This window comes from Apteryx rowi, unplaced genomic scaffold (assembly GCF_003343035.1).
Source record: "Apteryx rowi isolate R43461 unplaced genomic scaffold, aptRow1 scaffold_352, whole genome shotgun sequence".
NCBI lineage: Eukaryota > Metazoa > Chordata > Aves > Apterygiformes > Apterygidae > Apteryx > Apteryx rowi.
Genome location: NW_020449997.1, coordinates 197,355 through 223,398, shown reverse-complemented (window position 1 = coordinate 223,398; position 26,044 = coordinate 197,355). Strand labels below are relative to the sequence as shown.

General features: G+C 37.6%; 1 protein-coding gene across 1 annotated transcript in view; it reads left to right on the top strand.

The window, feature by feature from the left end:
* The window catches only part of ASXL3 (ASXL transcriptional regulator 3), a 105,921-nt gene extending 82,560 nt beyond the window's left edge, over positions 1-23,361 (top strand). Inside the window, 4 exon segments of the mRNA XM_026072834.1 lie at positions 9,079-9,175; positions 9,628-9,733; positions 14,799-16,752; positions 19,696-23,361. Coding sequence (XP_025928619.1) covers positions 9,079-9,175; positions 9,628-9,733; positions 14,799-16,752; positions 19,696-23,361 — 5,823 coding nt within the window.
* Positions 23,362-26,044: the final 2,683 nt, after the last annotated feature.

The following is a 26,044-nucleotide window of genomic DNA, read 5'->3' as shown; positions in this document are numbered from 1 at the left end:
ATAAAGATTTTGGAGGAATTATCAAGTCTGTCTTTAGAAGTCTGTCTTTAGAGCATGTTTCTTTCCTGTATGATGACTTTTTTCCATCTTTCTTTACCTATTGCTGTATCTGAATATCTTCCATCATCACCCCATGGTGAAGATGTCAAAGCCATTCTGCCATCTCACCTATTCAATCACAACTTCATTACCAGTATATGTCTAACACTGCTAATAAAAACATCAGCAGGTTCCAGACTCCATGATAATTCCTACAGCCTCCTTCTCATTTCTGATCCACTCCCTGTCATTTCTGGTTATATTTGTAGAGCGAAGGTAGATGGACATCTGAGTTTAATAATCAGTGGAGTGGGTAGATTTTGCAGGCGTCATACCTTCCAGGATCTTAGTGAGGGTCCCCAGATGGTCCTTCTGTTGTCCTCATTCCCCTTCATTTCCCCTTTGGAATCCCATTTGGAGGTGGTGAATCTCTTGGATACTGGGAGCCCTGGCTTTTCTTCCTCTATTCTTGGAGTTAGTTCCTCTCTTTTGCCCCAACAGGTTCTGATTTTGACATTACTTTTCTCTGTTTATGAACGTCATATTAAGGGAGAGACTACCAGGGAGAGAGTTTTATATTTTCTATGTGTTTGCGTGCATTGTGCTGTTATATCTGATTTTCAAACTCACAAAACATGCATTTGTGTAAACTCATTAATGGTGCTTGAGACTGTCTTTTTAAAATTTGCATGTTTTATACATGTTGTCTCAAAAGGAATAGGAATGTAGTCTTCATGTCCAGTGTAACAGACATATGAATTTATCCTCTGCTACGTTATGGCTCAGGAACATGTTTGTGACTGCTTGTGCATGAAACGTTTTGCCCAAATGTATCTGCAGAGCAGGAATCTTATTCTGCTCTGTATCACACGGGGTGTCTTTTTAAGCTTCCAGTAGTTAATGGCAAAGTAAATGGCCTTTAAAAATGCATTACGTGGTCTTTTATGTTGTATTTTAGAAGCATTAATGCAACTAATTTGCTCAGTGTTTTTGTTGTTATATTTTTCTGTTACTTTAATGCATTACCTCTTTTTAGCTTTCCTCTGTCCAGTTTCTGATCTCTTTGAGACAGAGGAGGATGGGATTCATCTCCAAAGTAAGATACTTAAATTTGGATGTCTGCAGGTGTGCTAAGTGTCTAAACTCCCATTATATACAATGCAGATYTAGTCAATACATGGACAACAGCACCTGGAGAGCTATTTGTCTAACTCTAAAGTAGGTGCCTACTGACTGATCAGCTGAATAGTTCTCTCGGCTCCATTGATTGCATTGACTAGATCTCCACTGACTGTAGTGGGAGATTAGAAACCTAGGCCACATCTAGACATCTCTACATTAGTTGTTTTAATCTCAAACTGAATTACACCCAGGAACATTGCCACCCTCTATACCTTTTTAAGTCACATTTTTATAGAGCAGTAGGGCCTAGGCTTGAATGCCTTTGGCACTATGCTATGGAAATCGTAAATAGAAATGTTAATGAGCTAATGAGATCTTTATTATTGAATGATGGTTTGTAAAGTATAGGTTTTTGTTATGATTGCTAGTAGGCACTCCTTCTATTCACCCCTACAAAGAATCCTGAAAGCACTTTCAGTAGTGACCTGAAGCCACTGGTCGCAGGTTGCAATGGTCCAGTTTTGGCGATGTACACAGATATTTGCCAGTATCACCTGGGGCCTTGAGTGCGAGTTGGGTCAAACTTAGTCGTTGCGCTGTCTGTCTTCCATTCCACATACTTCTTCAGCCAGCCTTGGAAAAACCTCAGGCCTGAAGCCAGTGTTTCTATTAAGATAGCTGATGGCTGTAGTGATTGTTTACATTTGTACTTGGGAGGCTGAAGTAATATGAGTAGGCAGCCTGTTATTTTAAACAGTAGAGACTTCAAAAGAGATGGCAATTCACTTCTGTCACAACATAAACTACCAAGCTTGGTGTTAATGAATTGTGAGATCTTTGGCTTTTTTCCCAGCAAAGGTATTGTGTCATGAAGGAGCAATTAATACATCAAACTTCATGATGAGCAGTGGGAGCAATGAACATACAAATTTGGATGGACATGGTTGGCCTACTCAGTGTAATGGATGTGTAAGAAAGGCACAAAAATTAGTCATTAACGTGTGTGTGTTCTGTGGTATTCACCAGGTTTACCATATCTGCATTCAGGGGATGTCCAACTGATGGAAGCTTGTTCATGTTGAGACATGAGATGTTTTGCTACAGTCTTCTAACTTACTATCCCTTTTTGCCAAATTCAATAGCAATTGTTAATCCACTGCGGACTGTGTGGAGCAACAGACAATCTGGTACATTACAAACATTTGTGATCTGTTGATGTTGGGTTTGGATTTAGGAGGAGGTTCACACTGACTAGCATAGGTAGCTAATTTAGAGGACCTAATTAGGAGTCTGATCTCTATTAGGCTTCCTTTGCTATTACTGGAGACAGAGGAGCTCCTCCAGAGTGATGATGCGGAGCACCTAAATGAAGTGTTTATTTCTGTGTGCTTGGACTCACACAGTTGTTTCTTGCAGAGTTCTCTTTTGTATTAGAGGTTGTTTGGGGAAAATACAGATACTGCTGTTTCCTGTCACCTGTGAACTTTTGCTGCATGATCGTCAAGAGTAAAATAAGCCAGGCCTAGCATGTTGTCTAGYGGGCTCAGAAGTGCTTCCCTGCGAAATGTTGCGTCCAGGATGTAGTTGGTTTAGCTCTTTGTCCCATTTCAGTATAACGTGTGCTAACTTGATTCCTGCTTCCTGCCCTAAACTGAGATTTTAATGTGAGAAAAGAAGCTGCAGTGAGTGCCTTGTATAGAGTTTTCTGCTGGAGAGCTAGTTTTATGTGGTTCTGTGTCTCTACTCTGTAACTGAAAGAAAGGAGATCATAACATGTTCAGAAAGTCAGCCACTAAGGTTGCCACGTCTTCAGTGTCTGATATTTGCATCGTACATTCATGGCAGGTCATTTGATGCAGGTGCCCAGTACTAGAGAATAGTGTTCGTTCCATGTTACAGAATGACAATGGTGTCTCTCTACAGATAAATAACATACAATTTTTCTGTGTGTATAATATAAACACTGCTAATCTTTTCAACTTTAACATTTGAGAGTCTCCGTAATGCAAAGGATGAGAGCTGTCATAATGTATTTTCTCACAACTTCCATCCTTGGCACATAATTCCTTTTAAATATCTTGGGATATCTTAAATATCAATATTTCTTTTAAATATCTCTTTAAATATCCTATTTAAATATCTTTAAATATCCTTTTAAATATGCTGTGAATTACAGAACTGTTTTTTCCCCCAGGGTAAATATAAAAGCACAGAAGCTTAGTAGCAGTTTGTAAAGAGTGTATAATTACATGACTGATACAGACTGTTAATTTAGGTGCATTTTCACTTCTCCAGGTTTGTGTGTCTGTGTCTGTGTGTGTTGTGAAATACTATGGTCAAATGGCATGATATTCACACACACAAGTTCTCATTTAAGAAATACGAACTACTTCACAGGAACTATATATAGTGGATCACAGGTAGTTTTATAAATACACAGGGACAATTTTGAATCTCTTGGAAGAGAGAGAGAAATAATAGATTTGCTAATTCCTTGCCTTCTAATGTAGCAGCCATGTTCTGCTTTACCTACCAACATACACCTATATGGTATTTGCTGTATCCCTCCTGAAACACCAGTGTGCATCTTAAGGTAGAGCTACACAAATAACACCTGCCTTTTTGTCACAGGAGATTTCGCAGTGGAACTTGGAGCAAAAGAGTTAAATAGTTGTTAGCAGAAAAATTACCTGTCAGCTTAGTTTTGTGACAACGTTTGACTTTTTAACGTTCTGTTATGCAAACAGATGCTGGGTTTTGGCAGATATGTTTTTGAGTTGGGTGTTTTTAATTTGCTTTCAATAAAATGAGGAACTTTTGGCAGCCATTGTGAATTCTACATAAAAATATTAAATAAATGGTAGAACATAAATAATTCTACCATTGTAGAAAATCAGAAAAACAGAAATTCAGAGCCTAACAGAACAAAACATAAACTTTTCAAGAAATGTTTGCTGTTCCAGCTCATTAACACACTGTCTCTGTTGGACAGCATTTTTTAAAGACCATAAAAATTGATAGTGTATTTAAAGATCTGCTATATTGGCATGTTTATTCAAATTCTAATTTAGATCTAGTGGTTAATTGCGCTGTCTCCATGGTCAGAGGACAGAGAAGTAAATAGACTCTTCGGCTTCAAAAATTTTAATTCCCACTTAAGCTTTTTGACTTTGGTGAAAATACATTCTCTCAGTGAGATTTGAAGATTTCAGTAGAGCATCTATTAGCTAATCTTGGTTCTTCCAACTTCAACAGAACAGTAAAAATTTCAGTCTGATTTCACATGACTAGTGTATTGAGGGCAGGACTAAAACATTTTTGTTAGTGTCATCGTTTCTAGTAGACTCCTGTGAAGACCAATAATATTTGTGATGAAAAAAGGTATAAAAAGACTTACTTTTTTCTTAATGATTTGATTCTTTTCAGTTTGCTTTTCTGAAATAAAGCTTAGATTGTTCCTCTTCTTAATCCTGAACTGAAGTAGTATAGTAGTATTCCATGTTCACTGAGATGGATATGGAAGTGACTGCGTTATTCGTTCTCTTTCTGTGACTCAGTCCCATGAACACTAAAATTAATGAGTGTTGTTTTACATTCAGATGGGTTCAGTATCCAGATTTGAAAACTGTAGTTATTTTTAGTTCCTTTAGATCATGTTTGATCCTTTATCATGGAAGATCCAAGAATTATGTTCCCGGGTTTTAATGGTCAAGATTCTTTTAAAATCTGTATCTTCTGTTTTTTTTCTTCATTACTTAAGCAAGTTGTTCCTAAATTCAGGAAACCTCTAGGGGTTCAAAAAAATTAAAGTTTATTCTAGTATCCTGTTTGTTTAATTAGCAAATCTTATGTATTCATTATATTTTGAGTTTTTCCATTGATCCATTTATTTTGCTTCTTTAAAATAAATATTTATACAAGATTTTGCTAGTTTTGTCACTGTTCACACTTGTCCTTCCCTCCCCCTCCCAACATAGAAATCTTCAAAGGAATCAAAAATAGCTAAAAGACTGAATTTCTTGTTAGTTGCATTGGGCCATTTTCTCGTCTGTTAGTAGGTCTGCTTTTTGCATAGTATTTCTTTCTTCCTTATAACATTTTGAAATTTTTTCTCTCTTTTACTTTACCTCTTCATCATGAGTTCCTTTTGCTCTTTTGCCATTCTTCTTTTTTCTCTGAGCTTTGACTGAGTGAATACATTCTTCCTCTTCCATTGCCAGTACAGATTTTCTTTGATCTCAAATTTCTGAGCAGGTGTGGCAAAGTCACAGAGGCTGGTCAACTTTTATTTCTTGCATTTTTCTTCCAGAAGAAGTGCTGATTGGTGTGCATTAATTTAGCAAGTTCTATCTGCTTAAAAGGATCCCAAAGCTTTTTCCTATCCTGCTGGATTTTAAAGTTTAGTCCTATTGCATTTGACTAGAATGCTTTGGAGCGTTTTGAGCTTATTTGGTATCTCTTACCCTGAATTATGTGTACCAAGTCTGGTTAATAGTGGTGTTTTCATGCATCCCTCCATACTGTTCTTTCATCCTGAAATGATTTTTTTAGATCACGTTAAAATAGGTCACTGGTGGCTTCTCGTCTAATTAATTAGCGTGTTTCCACTTCTGGATTACTATATGCTTTTCTGTCTAGCTTTTGGCTATTCCAGCTATATTTTTACTTAAAGCTTGTGTGTTCTGTGCCCCGTGAGCATAGCTCTCAGTAAAGCTTGTCTACTGGCAGATCACCAAGGTAATGACAGTGATGAAGTCAGCAGTCACTTTTCCTTGGGTTTGTCCTTCTTGCTTTCTTTACCTAAGCATCTTTAAAATCATATTTGTGATCTTGAAAATGTAGTTCTACTTGTAAGCTGTAACAGTTAATAGCTAAAGTGGTAAATGCAACATTCACAATGTTCTTTTTCTGTCTTCAGACGTAGTCAACAAATGATCTAATGTTCCATGGTTGTTAGTTGGCCTGTACCAGTATTTCTTCCTAGGTAACGCACTGCAGTCTTCCTCTCAGCCCCTCTTCTGCTCATCCTTTTTTTTTTTTTTTCTTCCACAGGTGCTTACTACTTGTTGCTTTTTTTCTGGTCTGCAGGAGTTAATAACCTTTTACCTATGTCCCTGCTGACATCTGCTTTTTGTTCCAAAATTACTACCTATCCTTTTCTCTCAAGTTAGGAACAATTTGCTTAAGTAATAAAGAAAAAAAAAAAGAACATACAGATTTTAAAAGAATCTTGACCATTAAAGCCTGGGAGCATAATTCTTGGATCTGCTTAACATTTGAATGTGGTTTAACCTCTTTCTAGCATTTAGCTTGGAGTTTGCAGTTTCTTTTTCACACCTTATAAAAATTACGTACCCAAAAGCTCGGAACTTTTTCGAAGTTTATCAGCCAATATGATAAAAGTTGCAGTAGCTTTTCCTACAAACCTTGCTTTTCTCATATCCTTACAACAACACAGCTACAACAAAGCTAATACTGTTCTTCCTATATTCACATGCTAATCTAACTTGGCAGTCTTCATAATGCTCTTGATTTATGCAGCCTAGTGAAATAGCTCAATCACACTTTGGTTGCAGTTTCATATAATGTTTAATGCAATCTCAAAGTGGATTGCTGCTGAAAGGTGGTATTCTCTTTCCACCTCTTGCTGTGCATTCTGACTTTGCATGAGATGTAATGATTGTATGACCTTAGGATCAGGTGGATCATCTTGCTGATTTAACAGAAAATTRGTGTCCGCAAATTATTACTTTCCTATGAGAGTTGTTGATCTGACTAACAATGTGGCTGTCCTGTGTATCACCAGTTGAGCAAAAGGATTTGGGAAAGATCATGCCTTTCACAGATAGCCTGTAGTTAAAGATTAAATACAATAATAATAACTATTTCATGTGTGTATTACTCCTCCTTGCAAGACTCTCTCAAGATTTGGAGTGAAATCTTGGTTTTACCGAAGTCTGGAGTAAAACCTACACTGACGTGACTGGGCATTACTGTTTCTTCTCCTCTGATGTTGAAATTGAAGATGGCTTCAGTATTTGTTTGGGGAACAAAGAATCATGTAGCTGTGACTCTATTCTTTATAATCTGACATCTTACCTTTTTAGGTAAGATGCGCAAGTGCCATTATCTGCTAGCTACTAGTTTGTTCAGGTCTAAAAGGAACCAGCATCTAAAAATCTCACTTTAMTATACTAATTCTGGAACTTAAATTTTTCAGCAAAGAAGTTCATTTGTGCAGAAAAAAGATTTGCTTTATACAATAAGTGCATGTTCTTTATTGTCTCTCTCTACCATCTCACTGATTCTCCAATTTTTTTTTCTTGCTGCTGCAAGTCTCACTGTTTATTTCCAGTTTTCCTCTCCAGTTTCAGCTTTAGTCATAGCCTATCTGTAATTAATATGCATGTGTTCCACAACCCACATCATGAGACACGTAGAAGCATTATATATCCACCCTACTCTTGAATAAAGTCCTGTGAGTTGTTGGCAAAGCAATGCCATATAGCAGGAAATCACAGGCAGTACTGTAGGTTCGTGTCCAGCTGAGGCACCCTGGTACTGTCCTAGCATGCACTTACTGTCCTTGCTGAAATCAAATGCCTTTAGTGTTAGCTGTCTTTCAGAGTCCATGCTTATCACTCTGTTTCTCTTTTCRCTACTCTGCACTTTTTTGTTTTACTCATAGATGTACTTATTTTGGAACAGGACATCAGCTAGGCAATGAGAAAATTAGCTAAGACTGTTCTGAAAGTAGGGCCAATATTATCAGTGAAATCTAGAGCTCAGTGAGGGTGCTGGGGATAAATATCATTAAATGTTTCTGACACATCTGCTTCTTTCTGCCTCTTGGTTTGAAACAGGTTCCAATAGGGAATATGACATAACTAAAATGTGTGCTAATATGCTGGAAAATGTGGTATTTTGTACTACCAGATTTACAAATTATGTTGTCAAACATTTATTTCTTATTTAGCTCAAAAATATAAAATGAACCATAGTGAGGGTGGGTTTTGTTCTGGCAACATTCACTCCTACTTTTACTGTTACCTCTCTTTGTCTCTTTATTTACTTGTTTTTATTGTTTCTTTATTTATAACTATAGTGATGATACCCACTGCTAATTTGTTTTATCTAGTTACTTTTGCCAGTTAGTAAAATATTCCTTGAATAGTTGGACATATCCTCACAAACCAAAAGCAAGCATCCAGTTTTATGGTAAAAGGAAGCTCAATACTTAGATTGCTTTAAAAAGTAATTGCAGAAAATACTGTAAGAAGTTTAATGGTGTCATATCATTGACTGTTTGGCAGATGTAGAAGGTAAAGATAATTATTGTTTATAATATTTTCCCATAGTTTTCACTGTTGATGCCTATAAAACTATGAGTATAGTTGTTTTTTGTTTTAGTGCTGAGCTCACACTAGATATTTTGTTAAGGTTACTTGTCATCAATTCTGCTGCCAGTACAGTATATTATCTAATATGAGTGCTGGGTTTATTTAGCATTGAGAAACACAGGGAAGTTACTGTCCTCATTATATTTAATTAATTTGTTTTGTACTGCATTCCAGGCAGACGCACAAGTACAATAATGATCTTGATTTTAGATTGTGTACAACAGCTCTAGACATATTAGTCTCAAGATAAAGGGCTGTGATTAAAACACATCAATCAAGTAATACTGATGACTGATTACTATTGAAGAGAGCACATTGATGCCAGATTAGGCCACTTGCATTTACAGTAACAACTATAATGAAAGTGCTGTTTTAGTCCTAGTCCTTTAGTTGATTTCCTTTGTTATTCCCACTGCCTATCCCTCCCTATTTCCCTTGACTGGAACTTTATTCTTATGTGATCATAGCTGAAGCTGTTTCTGACAGTATCTTCTGCTACCATCGACTTATTTTCTAGATGGGAAGTGACGGAGTTTTGCGCCTCAGTAGTTCCGCTCTAAATAATGAATTCTTTGCATATGCAGCACAAGGGTGGAAACAACGATTGGCAGAAGGTAACTCTACTTGTTCTCAGATTTACTGGATTTTAATTATTTTTATGAAGGATGCCTTTGTTTCTATGTTTGAGAAATACTTTTAGAATGGAAAATGTAATACAGCAGCAGTTCAGCAATAAAATTGCTGATTTCATTTTGAATTTTACAGCTTGCTGTGGCAGCTTATTTTGACAGTTAGAAAAAAATACAAAAAGCATTTCGTGACTGTCAGACTTGGAAACATAAATGCATGTGACTAAATCCCTCCAATATACCTTGTAAATACTGAAGTTATTTGCTAAATGAAATCTTTGTAGGTCAAACTCACTTTTGCTTTTCGTCATTTTAATTTTGGATTGTTGGATGACTGTAAGAGTTGTGTGTCATATTTGTATCTGTAATTTATAATGATCCTATATTAGACTACACTTTGACAACTTTTATTCAATATGTTAGTATTTGTTTTTTAGGAGAATTTACTCCAGAAATGCAGTTGCGCATCAGACAAGAGATTGAAAAAGAAAAGAAAACTGAACCTTGGAAAGAAAAATTCTTTGAAAGGTTTTATGGTGAAAAGTAAGTATTGAAGCAAATACAAGCATTTTTTTCATTTTCTTTTAGGAGGAAATGAAAATATAATTCTCTGCTTCACATAGCACAGGCATATGCTGCAAAACTTAATAAAGCGGTTATCAAAGGTAGTCATTCCCCATATAAGAAGCTGTGGGTAAAATTATAGTGGCATGTCTGCACTTGCATTACAATTGCATTTTTAAAGGTTCATAACTTATCCATAAAAATTCATTCCGAGGAACGTTTAGGACACAAGGCCTAAGCATGTGAGTATTTTTTAATTATTTTTTTTAAAGATAGCATTAGGGCAATTCTCCCCTCCTGCAAAATATAAATTCAGTCTCTACAGAATAGAAGACTAGTAGAAATATTTCTATAGTTTGTTTTTATTTATTTTTTCTAAGTTAGTTGTGAAAGCTTTTAAAATCAAATAGTGCTTTTGAGTGTTTGACCCAGATGGCCCTTCATTGGATTGGAAAGTACAACATGGAAGAAACACTGGCTAGAGACTAATCCCCCTGAAAGTGACACTAGCTAGTCTTATTTTGGAAGTGAAATAAAAAGAATAAATATTGGCTAAAGTGATTTATTGGCTAAAGTGAATCAGAAAGTATCACTCCAGGTGCTTAACTGAGGTGAGTCAGCACAATTTTCTTGGTGCTGATACAGAGATGGCATTCTGCAGCAGATAAAGATTTAGTCCTTAAATTCTCTCTGTTTTAAAAATGTTTTTTTCTAAGAYTTTCTTAACATTTGAGAATATTCCTTTTAAAAATTACTTCTAAAAAGTTAATCCATCAATACTTTGAATTATATCTCTGTTAAAAAAAATCAGAAAGATCACATTTTTATTTTGAGGTATGTTTTAATGTAATTTATTAATAATATTTAGTAGACAAAAATGTCCAAAAAGAAACCATTATGATGTGAGAGTTCTTAATTTTGTTGATAGATGCTTTTTAGGACATCAGGAGTACTGAGAAGCCTGCATGTGAGTAATTAACTTMAAGACTATAGCATTGACTAAAGCATTTGTGTAGCCAGTAGCTACTTCTCGCAATCCACTGGTCTTGGACCACGAGGAAGTGTAGTCAAAACAAGGCAGCAAATAGACAGATTGACTATAATGTTTACTGTTGCAGTTCCTTGTTTAGGTGCTTTCTCCCAGTGTGAATACTATTTCTACCCGCTTTAACTATAATGCAAGTTCTAGGGTCTTAGCATGGCAGATTTTTTTTATTGTCAAGTGCTTAATTTTGTATTTAAAAGCTTTGAGACCTCAATTTAGTCCAGCCGTTGATCCCTTTCAAATAAAAAAGTATTAATTAGCTTGTTAGATAAACAGCATAGTGGCTTTTCATTATGCATGTCAAGATAAGTCATTTACAGACTCTTCATGGAGAAAGCTATGTAAGGTGCTGCCATAGGACCTCCTGCAGAAAGTAGAAGTTTAATAACAGCAAAGCATGAGCAGCTCATTCTAGCTAAAGTGTATTCCTAAATCACAAATGAGTATCACATGCACAGAGAATGTTACTCATAATTTTACAGAGCCAGCAGTCCTGCCATGCTAGCTGAACGCTGGATGCTGTAACGGTTGGCAGATAATAACTCAGTCTGCAGTGATACATGTCATTTGGAATGATAGATTCCTGACATCCACATTGTTATGCAAAATGTCATATCATACATAACATCTGTTTCTGAGGACCGTACTGAATCTGGTTGCCCCTTCCCTCTCCCCAGCTTACGTTGTTTCAGTTGAATTCTTTTTCCTGGCTAATATGCAGGCAGCTTCTACTTCTCTACTACTTCTACTTCTCTACTTCTGCTTGGCCAGTCTTAAGTACTTTTCCCCATTATTTACTGGCTGCCTGGTATCTTTTGCTGTAGTTTCCACCTGGTATAAGTTCTCTTACCTTTTTTACTTTGTTGGTTTTTAAACTTGCTTTGAGTGTGATTGGGCTTTGTCTAATTTCAGTTATGTTGATACTACTGAAGTAGCAGCTTCTGAAAGCTTTCTAAGCTCTTTCTCAGATGTATTGTCTGCAAAATAGGTCTCCCTTGCAGTCTTAACTCATTCACTGTCCAGTCAGTTTGGTATTTTTGCTCTGACTTTGGCTAATTTGATCTTCAGATATTCCATAACTAAATTCAACTTTCACCTTGTACCTAAAGAAGGACAATTAATAGAATCTTTGTAATCATTTTGACAAACTCTGGAGTTCATGACTTTCAAAGGCTTTAAAGGCTTCAAAGGTTTCTATGTAGGCTCTGTGCATTGTTTTTTATTATGTTTGCTCCTATCTATGCCCAGGCCATTCAGCATGAGACTGTCAGTTGTAGTTTACATCCATCCATTTTATGTTCTTTCTGCTTTTGAAGTTCTGTTTCTTGTTGGTCATTCCTTTTTTCCCCTCTCTGACTTTCTTTGAAAAACCAGGACTTCATTCTGCAGTCATTTATCCAGGGCCAGCTGATGCATGTTGCCAGAAATACACACTCTTCTGGCTTTGCCCCCAGGATTACACGGGTTATATTCTGTTGTCTCAATATGTTTTTTCTTTTCCCACTCTTGAGAGAGTTGCATGTCAGGATGGTGCTGCCAGCCCACTAAATCAAAGGTTTCATTTTGGGCATACGTCCTCTAAATTTTATTGCTGATTTAACCCTTCATTAATTTTTTAAATTTTCTCTAGTACTTCTTCTCACAGCGCTAGAATATCAGCCTCTGTATTTCTTTGAGTAGCTGTTTGGGGTTTTTTGATTTGATAATTGACTGCCCTTGCTTTATCAGTTGAATCCTGTCCTTATCGGCACTTTCACTGATGTCTGTTTACTGCTGTTCTCATATTTTTCTGCTTTATTGCAAACTTTGGGTGTCTGTTTCTCTAAGGAAGAAGACAGATCGGCTGTTTATCTTGCAATGTGAGGTGGTCTTAAACACGCTGATCTCAAGTCTTCCTTTTGAAAATCTTTTTCTTCACTGCAGTATCTTAAGATAGTAGTATTTCTAATACTGCATAAAACTAATTAAGATTCAGCACATGTTTTGCTGGCCTTAATCCTGCATTATCTTATTTTTCTTATACTACTTCCTCTTTGATATGTTACTAGGATATTTGTGTAGTGTCTCTGTGACAGTTACATTCACCTTTATCTTGTTCTTCTTACTCCTTTGCTTATTTTCCTTCTATAAAGACAGCCATCAGGCATTGTCTTTTGTGATGTAAGGCAGCTGGAGAAAATAGACCGTAGGTTTAGTTTTCAGTAATTCAATGCTTTTTTTTTTTTCTCTCCTCATTTTCCTGAGATAACTTTTTTTCATTTACACAAGGAATTTTAGAGGAAGGAATTTATTCACCTAAAATTAGTTGTCTGGTTCCGTATATAGTCTACTGAGAGAGCGACATTTTCAGAACGGTATTCAGTTTGGGAGAAGCAAATTAGCTGCTCTGAATTTCTCTCTGGAGGATCCTCCCTCAGCCTGTTGATGGCACAGGGAGACTATGTACATACATTAAGTGACTAGTGGTAGGCAATATTAATAATTACCTTAAAAGTCCTTCTTGGATACCAATTCCAGGGTGATTTTTTTTTTTAATGTTTATAACTATCACTGTGAAAAATGTATCTTTTCAGTATTTTTCAAATGCGTGATCACAGATTTTGGTTTTTCACATGTTTATTCTGTGCTTTCACATGTATGTAGCTTTCACATGTATATATGTGCTTTCTGATCTCTGTATCCTCTGGCCACGCATTGACAAAGTTCTCTTGCTTCCTTAATTTCTGAATATCTGTCATGCTTGCTTAACAGCCATATTATTCTTCAGTTACTTTGTTTAAAATAAGAACAGAAATCCAGCATCTGTTAATAAAATTAGAGGATCCTTAACCTATAAAATTTCTTTTAGCCCTCCAACCAGGCTTTTCTGTATTTTCTAGTGCTGTAGAATTGCTCAGGCACAATGGAGGATCTTATTAAAGATGCTGAACACCTGCACTCCCACTCCCCTTGGTGGGGTAAGGATGTCAGAGAGCATAAATTTTTTAAAAAACTTTTTTTGAGTCCTTGGTTTTTGTTTTGTTGTTGTTTTTTAATTCTGTCAGAGTAATAAAACTATTTAATATTTTCAGGATCAAAGGTAAGAAAATCTTCAGAAGTRTAGATAGGTTCATATGAAATATACAGATGCTTCATTTGCACTTCATCTTTGAAAATGCATAGAATATAAATATGGCCCTTATTTGTTCCTTAGGAATGTTCAACTTGGATGAAATTGGATGAACAGCATATGCATAGATCTGCTTATTTAGAAATAGTTTATTAACATAAATGGAGTATTTATAGGGTGCTGAAAGAGAGTGGAGCAAAAACATACAGGTTGTCAACCGATATCTTTATAATTGACTCTTGACTGGTAAAATGAGGCTGAAATTGAGTTATTTTAATTTCCATCATATATATGAAATGATTATAGAATTACAAAACTCAAGTGAAAGGCATACTTTGCTTTATTAGTTTTAGATGCAGCATTTTCTTTCAAGTGCAGCATTTAAGCCATGTTGCTGGCTGTGTTGACTCTAAATGCAGGTGTAGGAGGAAAAGGGATTTTCTCCAGAACTGTTACTGGTGGAAGAAGATACATTTGTGCATTTCTTCTGCAGTGTCTGCAATGTTAGTATTTCAGTATTGTGCTGATACAAAAAAAAACAACCAACAACAGCAATTTAAAGAGAGTTTGAGTAGCAGTGAATCTGTGTAGCTTGTTTTTTTATTTCATTGAAATGCCAAATAGTTAAATAATGAGGAATAAATTACTTGGGTTTTTATTATTTTACTTTCTTAACACGGGTAAGACAAGTTGGGTAATTCATTTTCCAAAATATATAAAACCAAATTTTCAATCATATAAATTTGTCTGCTACTATTTAACCAAACCATTATTTTAAACTGGATGAAATGTCCCTTTCATAAATAAAAGATGTGGGAGAAAAAGGTGAATCTATTCCTTTATTATGACTGTGGTGAAACAACCTTTTTAATTTGTGTGTTTTTATTTAGATTGGGAATGTCAAGAGGGGAATCGATGAAACTCACTGCAGTACAAAACAATGATGAAGATGAAAGCAGTTCTTTGTGTGGATCTTCTGGCATACCTGGTCCTTCTAAGCAAGCAACCTTTGAGGACCATGAGCAGAAAGGCGCTAAAATTCCACCATTGCCAGAGAGGGATTATTGTCCATCTCTTTGTAATGTGGAACAGGTTCCAGTCAAGGACCTAATGGCAGAATCAGAAGATATACTGATACCTGAAGAATCAATCATTCAGGAGGAGATTGCTGAAGAGGTTGAGACAAGTATTTGTGAATGCCAGGAGGAGAACCATAAAACAGAACATGAGTTTTCTGAGGAGTCAGTCAGTCCAGCTGGCACAAATGAAGAAACAGAGGCAGTGCAGCTTGGAGACAGTGCTGAGTCCTGTGTCATGATGAATGATGTAACTGATACTGTATCTCCCATTGAAATTAAAGTGGAGTTGAAGTCAGAATGCCCTCAGGAGGAGATGTCAGTTGTGATAGATCAGCTGGAGGATTGCATATCACCAGCACAATCAGCCTCATCCACAAACTCTGTCAGTGATACAACAGAGAAGGATTCTGAGTCTGCAAAAGAGCTAATTGCTCCAGAAATGCAAAATGCTGTTCTGGAAGGCTCCTTGTTCACTGGTGGAGGCATTGTGGTGGATATGGAGCTTCAAAGTGACCCTGATGAACAATTGTCTGAAAATGCCTGTATTTCTGAAACTTCCTTTTCCTCTGGAAGTCCAGAAGGACCATGTGTCTGTATTGCCTCTCCTGGGGGAGACACTCAGTCAACTTCAGAGGAACCCTGTACTCCAGCATCTCTTGAAACAGCTTGCTCATCTGAAGTGTCCAGTACTGAAAACATTGAAGGTGATATTCAGCAAAAGGCCACCGATGAAAACTTGAACACACCCTTAATGTCAGAAATTTCTCCAATGTCCACCTCACCTGTAACCTCAGAAGCATCTCTTATGTCAAACTTACCTTTAACATCAGAGGCATCACCAGCTTCTAATTTACCTTTAACATCAGAAACATCTCCTATGTCTGATTTACCTTTAACATCCGAAACATCTTCAGTATCTTCTGTTCTTCTGACTTCGGAAACATCTGTGGCAAATAGTTTACCTCTTCCATCAGAAACATCTCCAATTTCTAATTCCTCCAGCAACGAAAGACTTATTTTGCAACAGAGGAAATCACCGTGTTTGTTGGAAGACTCCCTCCCCACTTTGCAAGAAGAAAGCTCTACCATTCCTAAGGTTGTTCAAGAGGAGAATCTTGTTCTTCAGCCAAAGCAGCTTCAGAGTGCACCTGAAAATATGAAAGTTGGTCCACTAGCAATTATGCCAGATACTTCAATATTGGAAGAGACCCAAAGCAAAAACCTCAGTCATCAGCCATGTAAATCACATTCTGAAATTGAGAAATCCTACATTGCTTCCATCCCAGAACACTCTCCTCCAGATGTAATCAAAATTAAAAATCACAGTGTTCAGCAAAGAGGTGACAAGAAAGGTACTGTCCTGCCATCAGAGGTAACTGTCTTATCAGAAGGATCAGCGGGCAAAAATATTGAACTGCTTCCATCAAAACCACATGATAAACTATATACCTCATCTCTGGAGAAAGCTTCATTCTCCGAAGTGTGCAGAAGTAAATCTCACAAGCTACCTGGCAGCACCCAAAGCCTACTGGAGAGTTCACATTCTTCCAAGTCATTAGAACCCACAAAATCAGCTGAAGTGAGGAATGAAAGTAGAGACCCAGAGATCCCAAAGAGGAAAACAGCAGAGCAGCACAGTTTTGGAATCTGTAAAGAGAAGAGAGCTAGAATAGATGATGATCAGCCTAACCGTAATGCTTCATCTACGAGTCCATCTGATAAAGATCAGCCACCCAGAGAAGAACCCCGAGTTCCACCCCTTAAGGTAAAGTAGTGAAAAAACAGGCTGACTTGGAAACTAAAGGGTTATTCTCTCCCTTCTGCTGACTGCCTGTATACATAATGCATGGTGTATTTTTTGTGGAGGTGTGAGGGGCCTTACTACTGACCTTTTTGCTTTACTATTCCATTCCTACTGTGCCAAATTACTTCCTGATATAGATTTACCTATAGATGTTCAGTCAGGTTCTTCACTACAAAATTGCTTTTGTGCAGGTAAAAGTTTTTCAGGCTCTATGGCTTAATCTAATTCATGAGCTTCTCCTCATTTACGCAGTGCTACTTGCCTTTCTTTTATTTGCCCAACTGTATTGCCCCCTTATTTTCCCACAAATGACTTCTCCAACAAGCATGAATAAAAAGTGTTACCAAACTATTACTGAGAAAACCAACTAGTGCCTTAATCCAGCAAGAGAACCTGGAGTCAGAACCAACCAACATTGCAGATCCTTTTGCAAGCCCACAGATTGGGGAAGAGTGAAATGTAAGATTTCCCTGTAGAGTTAATTGAAAGCAGAGACCTGGCTATCAGGGGGAAGTGTCTAATTGATATCTCTGTAGATATCCTTGTTAATGGCAGGGCAAAAAATAAAAAAACAATACACCGGCTAAGTGAACTCCTTTTTACCTATCATTTTGCTATGTAAGAAAGTGAATTCCAGCTGAGAAGCACTTTTTCCCCCCTCTGACAGAGGGATCTATAGATTTAATTATATTTAGTCTCAGCATTTTGTCCTTCTTAATTTTGTACATGACATCAGTCAAAATTTAGATCCCATTTTCTGAACTTAAGCCATTGGCTTCGCAATACTAGTTCCTAATTATTCAGAGATGCCCTTTTCTGCATTTATTTTTAACTACTGCAATCACTGAACATTGTTAATATGGCCAGGGGGGCAGATACAGTCACTGTTTTAATCACTAGCATGGCAGCATATTTCAACTAATTTATTTTTATGAGCAGTGATGCAATTGGAAGTTAGCCCATTCTGAGTTTAGCARTATTTTTTCATATTTGGAAAGTGTCTATTTAGCCTAATAAATTGTAATCATTCTCTAAGCACAAAGAAAAGTAGATCACTAGGGAAGGAGAAAGGTCAGGACTACAATAATAAAAATAATCAAGCATTTAGAGCTTTAGCAGTTCTGATGATGCAAAGTGGAAACTGAAAAAAAAATTGCTGTTGAAATGAGAAGCAAAATGTTTTGAAGTAATTGTAAGATTGTAATATACTTTAAATACATTAATGTAAATGTTAATTCAATTGTTAAACAATAGATGGAAAAATCTGATGATGCAAGACATCAGTTACAAATAATGGATTTTTTCTTATGTATCTTGCCAGACAAACCCGACTGAAAAAGCATGGTAACCAAATTCAGAATTGGTCTTTTGACAGGCGTTTGTTGGCATATGTAAAATGGAGCAAGTCTGATTCCTGTTCTCATGAAAGAGGTTTTCACAAAGCTTCACAGTATTAGGCACCAGGGAGCAGTGTTTATTGACAGGCCAAGAATTGTACTGTTTGGAAGAGTGAAATATTCCAGCCCTCCAGACCATCATAGAGGTTGCCTTACAGTAGGGGTGTCTGAAGAGACTTATCCTGTCATTGTCTATCCCATAAAAGTGTTTGTATATTGAAGTACCATCTTCATTTTAATTTCCACTCATCTCTAATGGAAAATCAGATGCTGTCAGCCTTGCCCAGTCTTATCAAATTCATCTTCCTGAAGCCTCCAGTCAGTGAATGAGGATACTGAAACACTGGCAGGTGTTTCTAAAAATAACTTTGGACAATCATTTCTAGAATGGCTTTATGTGAAATACATATTTGGCTGTCAGCTGATACCACCAAAAAAAACCCTATCCTTTGTTATTAAAAAAGGGAAAAGGATCTTGATTCTCCTAAGTCACTGTCTTACATAGCTCCTACTTCCCATCATACTTTATGACTACTTTTTCTACAAATACTACCTAGTTCTCAGTTCCTTTCAGAAGATAAAACATAGCGTTAATCAGTAAGTCCAATTATTACAGACAGCTAGTAAACATATGTCCCTTTTAAGAAATTGAAATCTTCTTTTGCCAAGCTCTGGTTATTCTAAGATAGTGTAGGAGCTATAAAGTGCTCCCAGGACTCTTAATCTCTAAACTTGAAAACATACTAATAATTCCAGTGATTTTACAGGTTATTCTTTTGCTTAAAGTTTTAGATATTTAATTAATTTTTACATTTTTAGTATTTGTAAGCTTGAAGGTTCAGTTTTTGAAATGAAGTAGCGCAGGAGGTGTGCCAGGAATGCACTAAAGTGGGTCTCTTAAAATGAGTAAGGAAGGGAAAGGTGCATCCACTGGTGATTCACTTTTATACCACTAATTAAAATGCTCTGTGGTGTAGCATGAATAACAGGCTCAGTGGAGATTCTGCTGTATCCTATGTAGAGGCAAGATTTGTTGTCTAGTGTATGAAGGGAAAGACAGGCAGTTCCTAGTGTCTCAGTCTTTGGAGACCAAGAAGCAAAAGCACTACATGATTGTTATTTTTTCACATATTTGCAGCAAGTGCTTAGTAATAGGGGCTCTTTTCCACTCCTGTTGCACTGGGCCTGTTGGTCTTCTCAATTGGATACACTGCAGATCAAACAGGTTTGACACATTATCAGATAAGCATTATCTTGTCATCCAGTTCAGTCGTCTTTCTTCCTGTCAAAAGGGCCAGCGTGTGTAGACTAATACAGGTGTCAGTTATTCCTGCTGGAGGATGGAAAATACAGCAGTGTAAATATCATTAATTTTTATCATTTTTCTTTCCAGCAGCACTGAATAGTATTTCCCTTCATTATCCTTCTCTGACCATTTTAAGAGACAGCAGGTGATTCTAGCAAGTCTATGATCTCATAAAAATTACTATTTTTTTTCTTCCTATAGATTCAGCTCTCAAAAATTGGACCACCTTTTATCATCAAGAGCCAACCTGTTTCCAAACCAGAACCTCGAGTTTCCCCAAGTGCATCAGTCAGCAGTGGGAGAAACACTGGGGCTAGAACTCTTGCAGATATCAAAGCAAGAGCTCAGCAAGCAAGAGCCCAAAGAGAAGCTGCAGCTGCAGCAGCCGTGGCAGCAGCTGCAAGTATAGTCTCTGGAGCAATGGGGACCCCATGCGAAGGTGGGAAGACAAGAACACTGGCACACATCAAGGAGCAAACAAAGGCCAAGCTATTTGCAAAGCATCAAGCCCGAGCTCACTTACTCCAGACTAATAAAGAAACAAAGTCACAGTTCAACTCAAAGGAAAGTACCTCATCTCTAGAGATATCAACTTCTACTGATACAAAGATTGAAGGTTCTACTGGTGTCATTATAGTTAATCCTAACTGCAGGTCCCCTAGCAACAAGTCTGCTCATCTTCGTGAGACTACCACTTTATTGCAGCAGTCACTTAACACAGCTACATTACCAGAAACTGCTACTGACATATCTGTGCACAGTTCTGATGAAAATATACCTATGCCACAATTGTGTGAGAAAATTATTTCATCTACCTCTACTGAAAATAACAGTGTGCCAGTGCTTTATAATAAAAGTTCAGTCTCTGTGTCTGTTTGCAGCACTGCTATGTCTGGAGCAATTAAAGAACTTTCTTTTGCAAGTTCTGTTGATAAATCTTCTGTTTTAATGTCTGTTGACAGTACAAACACAGCAGTTTCAGCTTGTAATATAAATATGCTGAAATCCATCCAAGGGGCTGATACTCCATGCATAGCCGTTGCACCAAAATGTATTGATAACAGTAACGTATCGGTCTCCATAGACAGTACGGTCTTATCAAATGCCATCGATGACAAAAGGTTGCCGATACCAAGTAGCAATGCGAATAATGCAGTCTCCAGTCTTTACGCCACTGTGCCAGCTTCATCTATTGCAAGTAATTTGCCAAATCATCTCTCTGGTAGTTCTGTACTGATTCCCCCAGTGGGAACTACCAACAGATTTTCTTCTGATAAGATAGCCATAACTGGGTGTAATGAGCAAAGTACTGTCTCCATTCACACTACTGTTAGGTCAGCTTTAAGTTGCAGTGAGGCTGTTGCAGTAGCAGACTCTGTTGCAAGGCCACCCATTTCAATGTTTACTGGTAACATGGTGACAATAAGTTCTTACGATAATGCTACTAAATTAAATGCTGAACTCTTAGAAAAAAGCTCTGGAGCACGAAACCGAATAGATCTCTCGGGTAAATCTCAGCCCGTGAGCTTTACGCAAACTGCCATGAATAGATCTATACCTTGCAAAGTCATTGTTGACCACACTACAAATCTGAATTCCAATCTGTCACTGTCTTCTTCTATCGAAAATGCAGAGAACAGCATAGACCTGCAAAGCAGACCTGTGAGGGCAGAAGCTGCCTTACAAAGTATAGCATGTCCTCAGGTGTCTGTAATAAGCGGGCCCGAAGTAGTCTCTAATGAAAGCCTTGAGCACAGTTCCAACTTTATGACCATTACAGCAAAGCAAGACAGCAAGAACTTGCAGGCAGGTTGCTCAAGTCTTCGAGAAGTGCCTCTTGCTCCTCAAGATAAATTAATTGAGGTGGTTGCTCCCGGCCAAGGTTTTGTTGAGCAGTTGAGAGGTCCTTCAGCCTTTAAAAGTGAAGCCGATGCTGCTTGTGCCAGTCAGTATAACACTAACAATCGAATTTGTTGGCATGACGAAGAGGCAATGAATACGGATCAGCCAGTGGTCAGCCATCTTAACTCCAATAAGCATAAAGAATATGCAGAGCAAAACTGTTTAAAAAATGTCAAAACTGAACCTTCCAGTTACACACAAATGTCAGAATTGCAATCCAGGAGTCTTTTGACAACCATGGCTGTTCCTGTTAAATCAGAAACTAATGAGTCTGACAAGTGCTTCAGGATGGACACTGAGGATTTTACAGGACCTGAAATGCCTAACCAGACTGCAGAAATAGCCAGAAGTGTACAGCCAACACAGACCTCCAAGACATCTATTACCGATGCCATGGAAGACTCTCTGTTGCTGACAACAGAAACCCTGAAGAGAGTTACAAGCGCTGGGGGCTCTAGCTGTCGCTTGTCGTCAGTGGAGGCCAACAATCCCCTAGTGACGCAATTACTGCAAGGCAATCTGCCTTTAGAGAAAGTGCTGCCACAGCCCAGATCAGGAGCCAAACTAGAAATTAACAGGCTTCCCTTGCCTTTGCAAACTACCTCAGTATGTAAAACAGCAGTGTCCGAGAGAAATATTGTTGAGCATCCTTCCAACTCTCCTAATCCAGATGGTAAAGGATTTACGGCAGGCAGCATAGCCCCACTACAAATCAGGAAGCGTGAAAACCATCCGAAAAAGAGGATGGCCAGGACTGTAGGGGAACATGCTCAAATTAAATGTGAGGCTGGGAAGGTGTCAATGGACACAGATGTTAAAGTGGCTCCTTGCGTAATTAGTTCCAGCATGAATCAGCTAGGGCATGGTCAGCCATTTAAACAAGAATGGCTGAACAAACACACAATTCAGAGCCGAATCACTCACAGCCCGGAGATCAAGCAGCAGAAGAGGCCATTGCCTTCGTGCAGTTTCCAGCAGAGCTTATTTCACATTGATAAAAATGGCAGCTTTCATGCAGAAGCTAGTACCTCACATAGACAGCATTTTTACCAAATGTCCATGGCTGCAAGAGGCCCCATTCCTACGGCAGCTTTGTTGCAAACTACTTCAAAAGGCCCACCTGGCTGCAATGCCTTTGCTTTTAGCAGACACCTGGAACAGAAGGGCTTGGGAGATGTGAATATTTCTACAGCAGCTCACCAGCTGAGGCTAGGAAGTGTGTTTTCCCCTAATATTCAAATTAAGGAAGGTGATGACATTGCCAGTGCCTCTCAAACTCTACAGAATAAAACCTTAGTGCATCCTCCCCCTCCCCCGCTGCCCCTGCCACCTCCTCCCCCTCCTCACCCAAATGCCGAAGTCCCCTCTGATCAAAAACAACCGACAGTTACTATGGAAACCACTAAAAGACTTAGTTGGCCTCAGCCAGCAAGCATCTGTAGCAATATAAAATCTGAACCTATTTCTTTTGAGGAAGGTTTAAGCAGCAGCTGTGAACTGGGCATGAAACAAGCTTCCTATGATCAGAACGAAGTGAAAGAACAGTTAAAAGCATTTGCATTAAAAAATGCAGATTTCTCTTCCTATTTACTCTCTGAGCCACAGAAGCCTTTTACCCAACTCGCTGCTCAGAAAATACAGACGCAGCACCCACAGCAGCAGCAGCTCTGTGGAAATTACCCGACAATACACTTTGGTAGCACAAGCTTCAAAAGGGCAGCATCTGCAATTGAGAAGTCAATTGGGATTTTAGGAAGTGGCTCGAGCACTGCCACAGGCCTCCCTAACCAGACCGCTCAGATCCCCGTTCAGAAATTTGCTGACAGCAGCAATGCAGATGAACTGGAATTGAAATGCTCTTGCAGGCTGAAAGCCATGATTGTGTGCAAAGGCTGTGGAGCCTTCTGTCATGATGACTGCATAGGGCCTTCCAAACTGTGTGTAGCTTGCTTGGTTGTACGGTAGAAACTGAATCAAAGATGCAGTATCCCTTGTCAGCATGGGAGAGCAGGACAAAGAAATGGAGAAGTTGTAAGAGGTTAGACCATTCATGGTTTGCAATTGGTTGATTGATTTTTTTTTTTTTTGGTCTTTTTTCCTTGTGGTGCTTTCAGAATTTAGTTATTCCTGCCTGAATAACATTCCCCGGAAAGAAGAGGAAACATGTAGAACTAGTTAAAAAGAAATGACAGAATTGTTCCTAAAGCTTCTATGAGCTCCCTTGCTATGTTAAAAAAAAAAAAAGCTATTAATGCATGTCATTCCTAGCTTCTATTTATTTGCACAAAGTGCAGCACATTTTTTCCCCACTTTTTAGATAGTTAATACAAGCTGCAGGTTAAGGATCAATGGAAGACTAACTCTACAAAAAGTGGAATAACTATGCAGAATGAATAACACACTGAATACTGACTGCTTATTTTGAGTGGGGTGGAAAGGTGTGGTTGTCAGCCATGATAGCATCTAAGTTGGTTTGCATTTTTTCTACTGATAATAAATATTTTCTTTAATTGACTTTTACTATCTATGGCTACCATATAGCCAGTTCACCTAGCAAAAAAGGAGTAAGTTAGATTGTTAGAGGAGTTCCCTCATGTGCCTGCCAGGGATTATGGAACTGAAATTTTAATCATCATCTCTTCTTGTTGACTCTTTGAGAAAGATTTGTAAATGTGATGGGTTAGTAGGACCAGCACTGGAATCTGACTGGCTTCAGCAGAGACTGGAGAAAGCAACTTCTCCACTGGAGATTAGAATCCTGTTTTCTCTTCCTGTTTCCTACTCAAATATTTTATATCTGTTTTTTCCTCTCTAATCTGTCCACTTGGTTTGTCAGTCCTAAATATAGGGTCAGACTTATGTAACAGGTTCTGGATGTTTTACCCTTTCTGTGCCTAAAATTGATGCATTGTTATGGTGAATGGTTACAGAAAGATTCTAATTGTGTATTGAGTTGAACATTAGATTATGAGTTATTTTTGCTCTTATGTGAATTACTCTCTATTTAAATTATATTTCAGAGTTTTGTCATTTAAAGTAATTCTTAAAATTACTTATAACACTACCTTTTTTTCTTAAAGGAATTCAGACCACTTACTTACTTTGCTTTTCAGAAATTGGACACAAAAAGGCATTTTTAAAAGGGATACTGCATCTTTAAAGTAATCATCTTCAGTATTTATCCAGTACTGTATTTACATTTAGGACTATAGCTGCATTCCAGATGCATTAGCCACTGTAACATCAGAGAAGAACAACAATAATTTTGGGTCCCTATTCGCTTAAAAGGAAAATATTATAAAGGGATAAAGCACATGCAGTTGCTGGGGAGATGAAAATACCTTAGGTTTTTTTACTCCCAATTCAAGAACGTTAAATGTGGAGTGCAAGTCATCCATCTGCCAGTATGTGGTTGGGTCTGCCCAAATAGGAGCATCAGAGAGAAATGTTATTTTTACCATTACAGTAGAACCTCACTAATCCAAATACCTTACAGTCTGCTCAAAAAACCTTCCACAGTTCTCAGAGAAAGATGTAATAAGAATGTGTGAGGTGTAATACTGCTTAGATTTCAATGTTTTAATAAGTATGTAAAGCTGCATTTACTGTCTCATTCTCAAATATTAATGTGAATGATAAGATGACATTTAGGAAATAAAAAAGTAGACTACATTTTACACTATACTTTTTTTATATGATCTTTGTTTGCATACTTGCTCATAAGGGGTGATTGGTCTCCCAGACTTTGGTGCATATTAGCGAGGTTCTACTAAATGGAGGAACCACATTTATTTTCTTGTGGGACCATTTTTGCAAACATGGTAAATGCCATTTATTGTCTTAAAAGTGAGCTGGAATATCTAATGACATACATTCCTGCCATAGGAAGCTCTGTGGTGCACCCTTGTATTCTATTTTGTCTTAATTGGCAACATATCAATATTATTTTTGACACTGTGTGATACAAAGGCCATTTATAATTACACTGACAAATTTGTTGCTGATACAATAATATATTTTTTCTATACAAAAGTGCTCCTTAATGTGAAACATCTTCTCCGCACTTTCAGGTCTTCTGGTAGGAAAACAGTAAACGAGCCAAGCAAAAACCTAAAAGTATCCATCTGAAAATTAACATCCAGTGCTATAACAGCTGCTGGAAAAACAGTGACTGGAAAATACTCATGAGTAGCATGGGTATAGTCAGTTAATGCATATCAAATTCATATTCGAGGAGCCTTTGTATTGGAATTGTATTGTATTGTATTTATACTTGGTATAGGTAGGTTACTTTTATTTCTTTAAAGAGAGTAACCAGTCTTAGAATTCTAATAACGTGTGTTTATATAAGCCAGCTGGGAATCCTTATTTCTAGCTCAGGTTTTCCTGTCCACAGCACATAAGTCAATATTTGTTTGTACTTGCATCTTGAAATACTTCTTGTATTGACTGACATAATACAGAAATAAATTCCAGCCGCAGAAAAGTTTTACTTTGTTCAGAGGATAAGGGTGTGGCTGATGTGGTAGATCATTCATTCCTGTCATATTGTCATTTTGTATTAGGATTGCAACTTGCATGTGTGAGGTGATGATAAAATGTTATTTTAAATGGCATTAGACTGAATGGTGCTATGTTATATTATTGA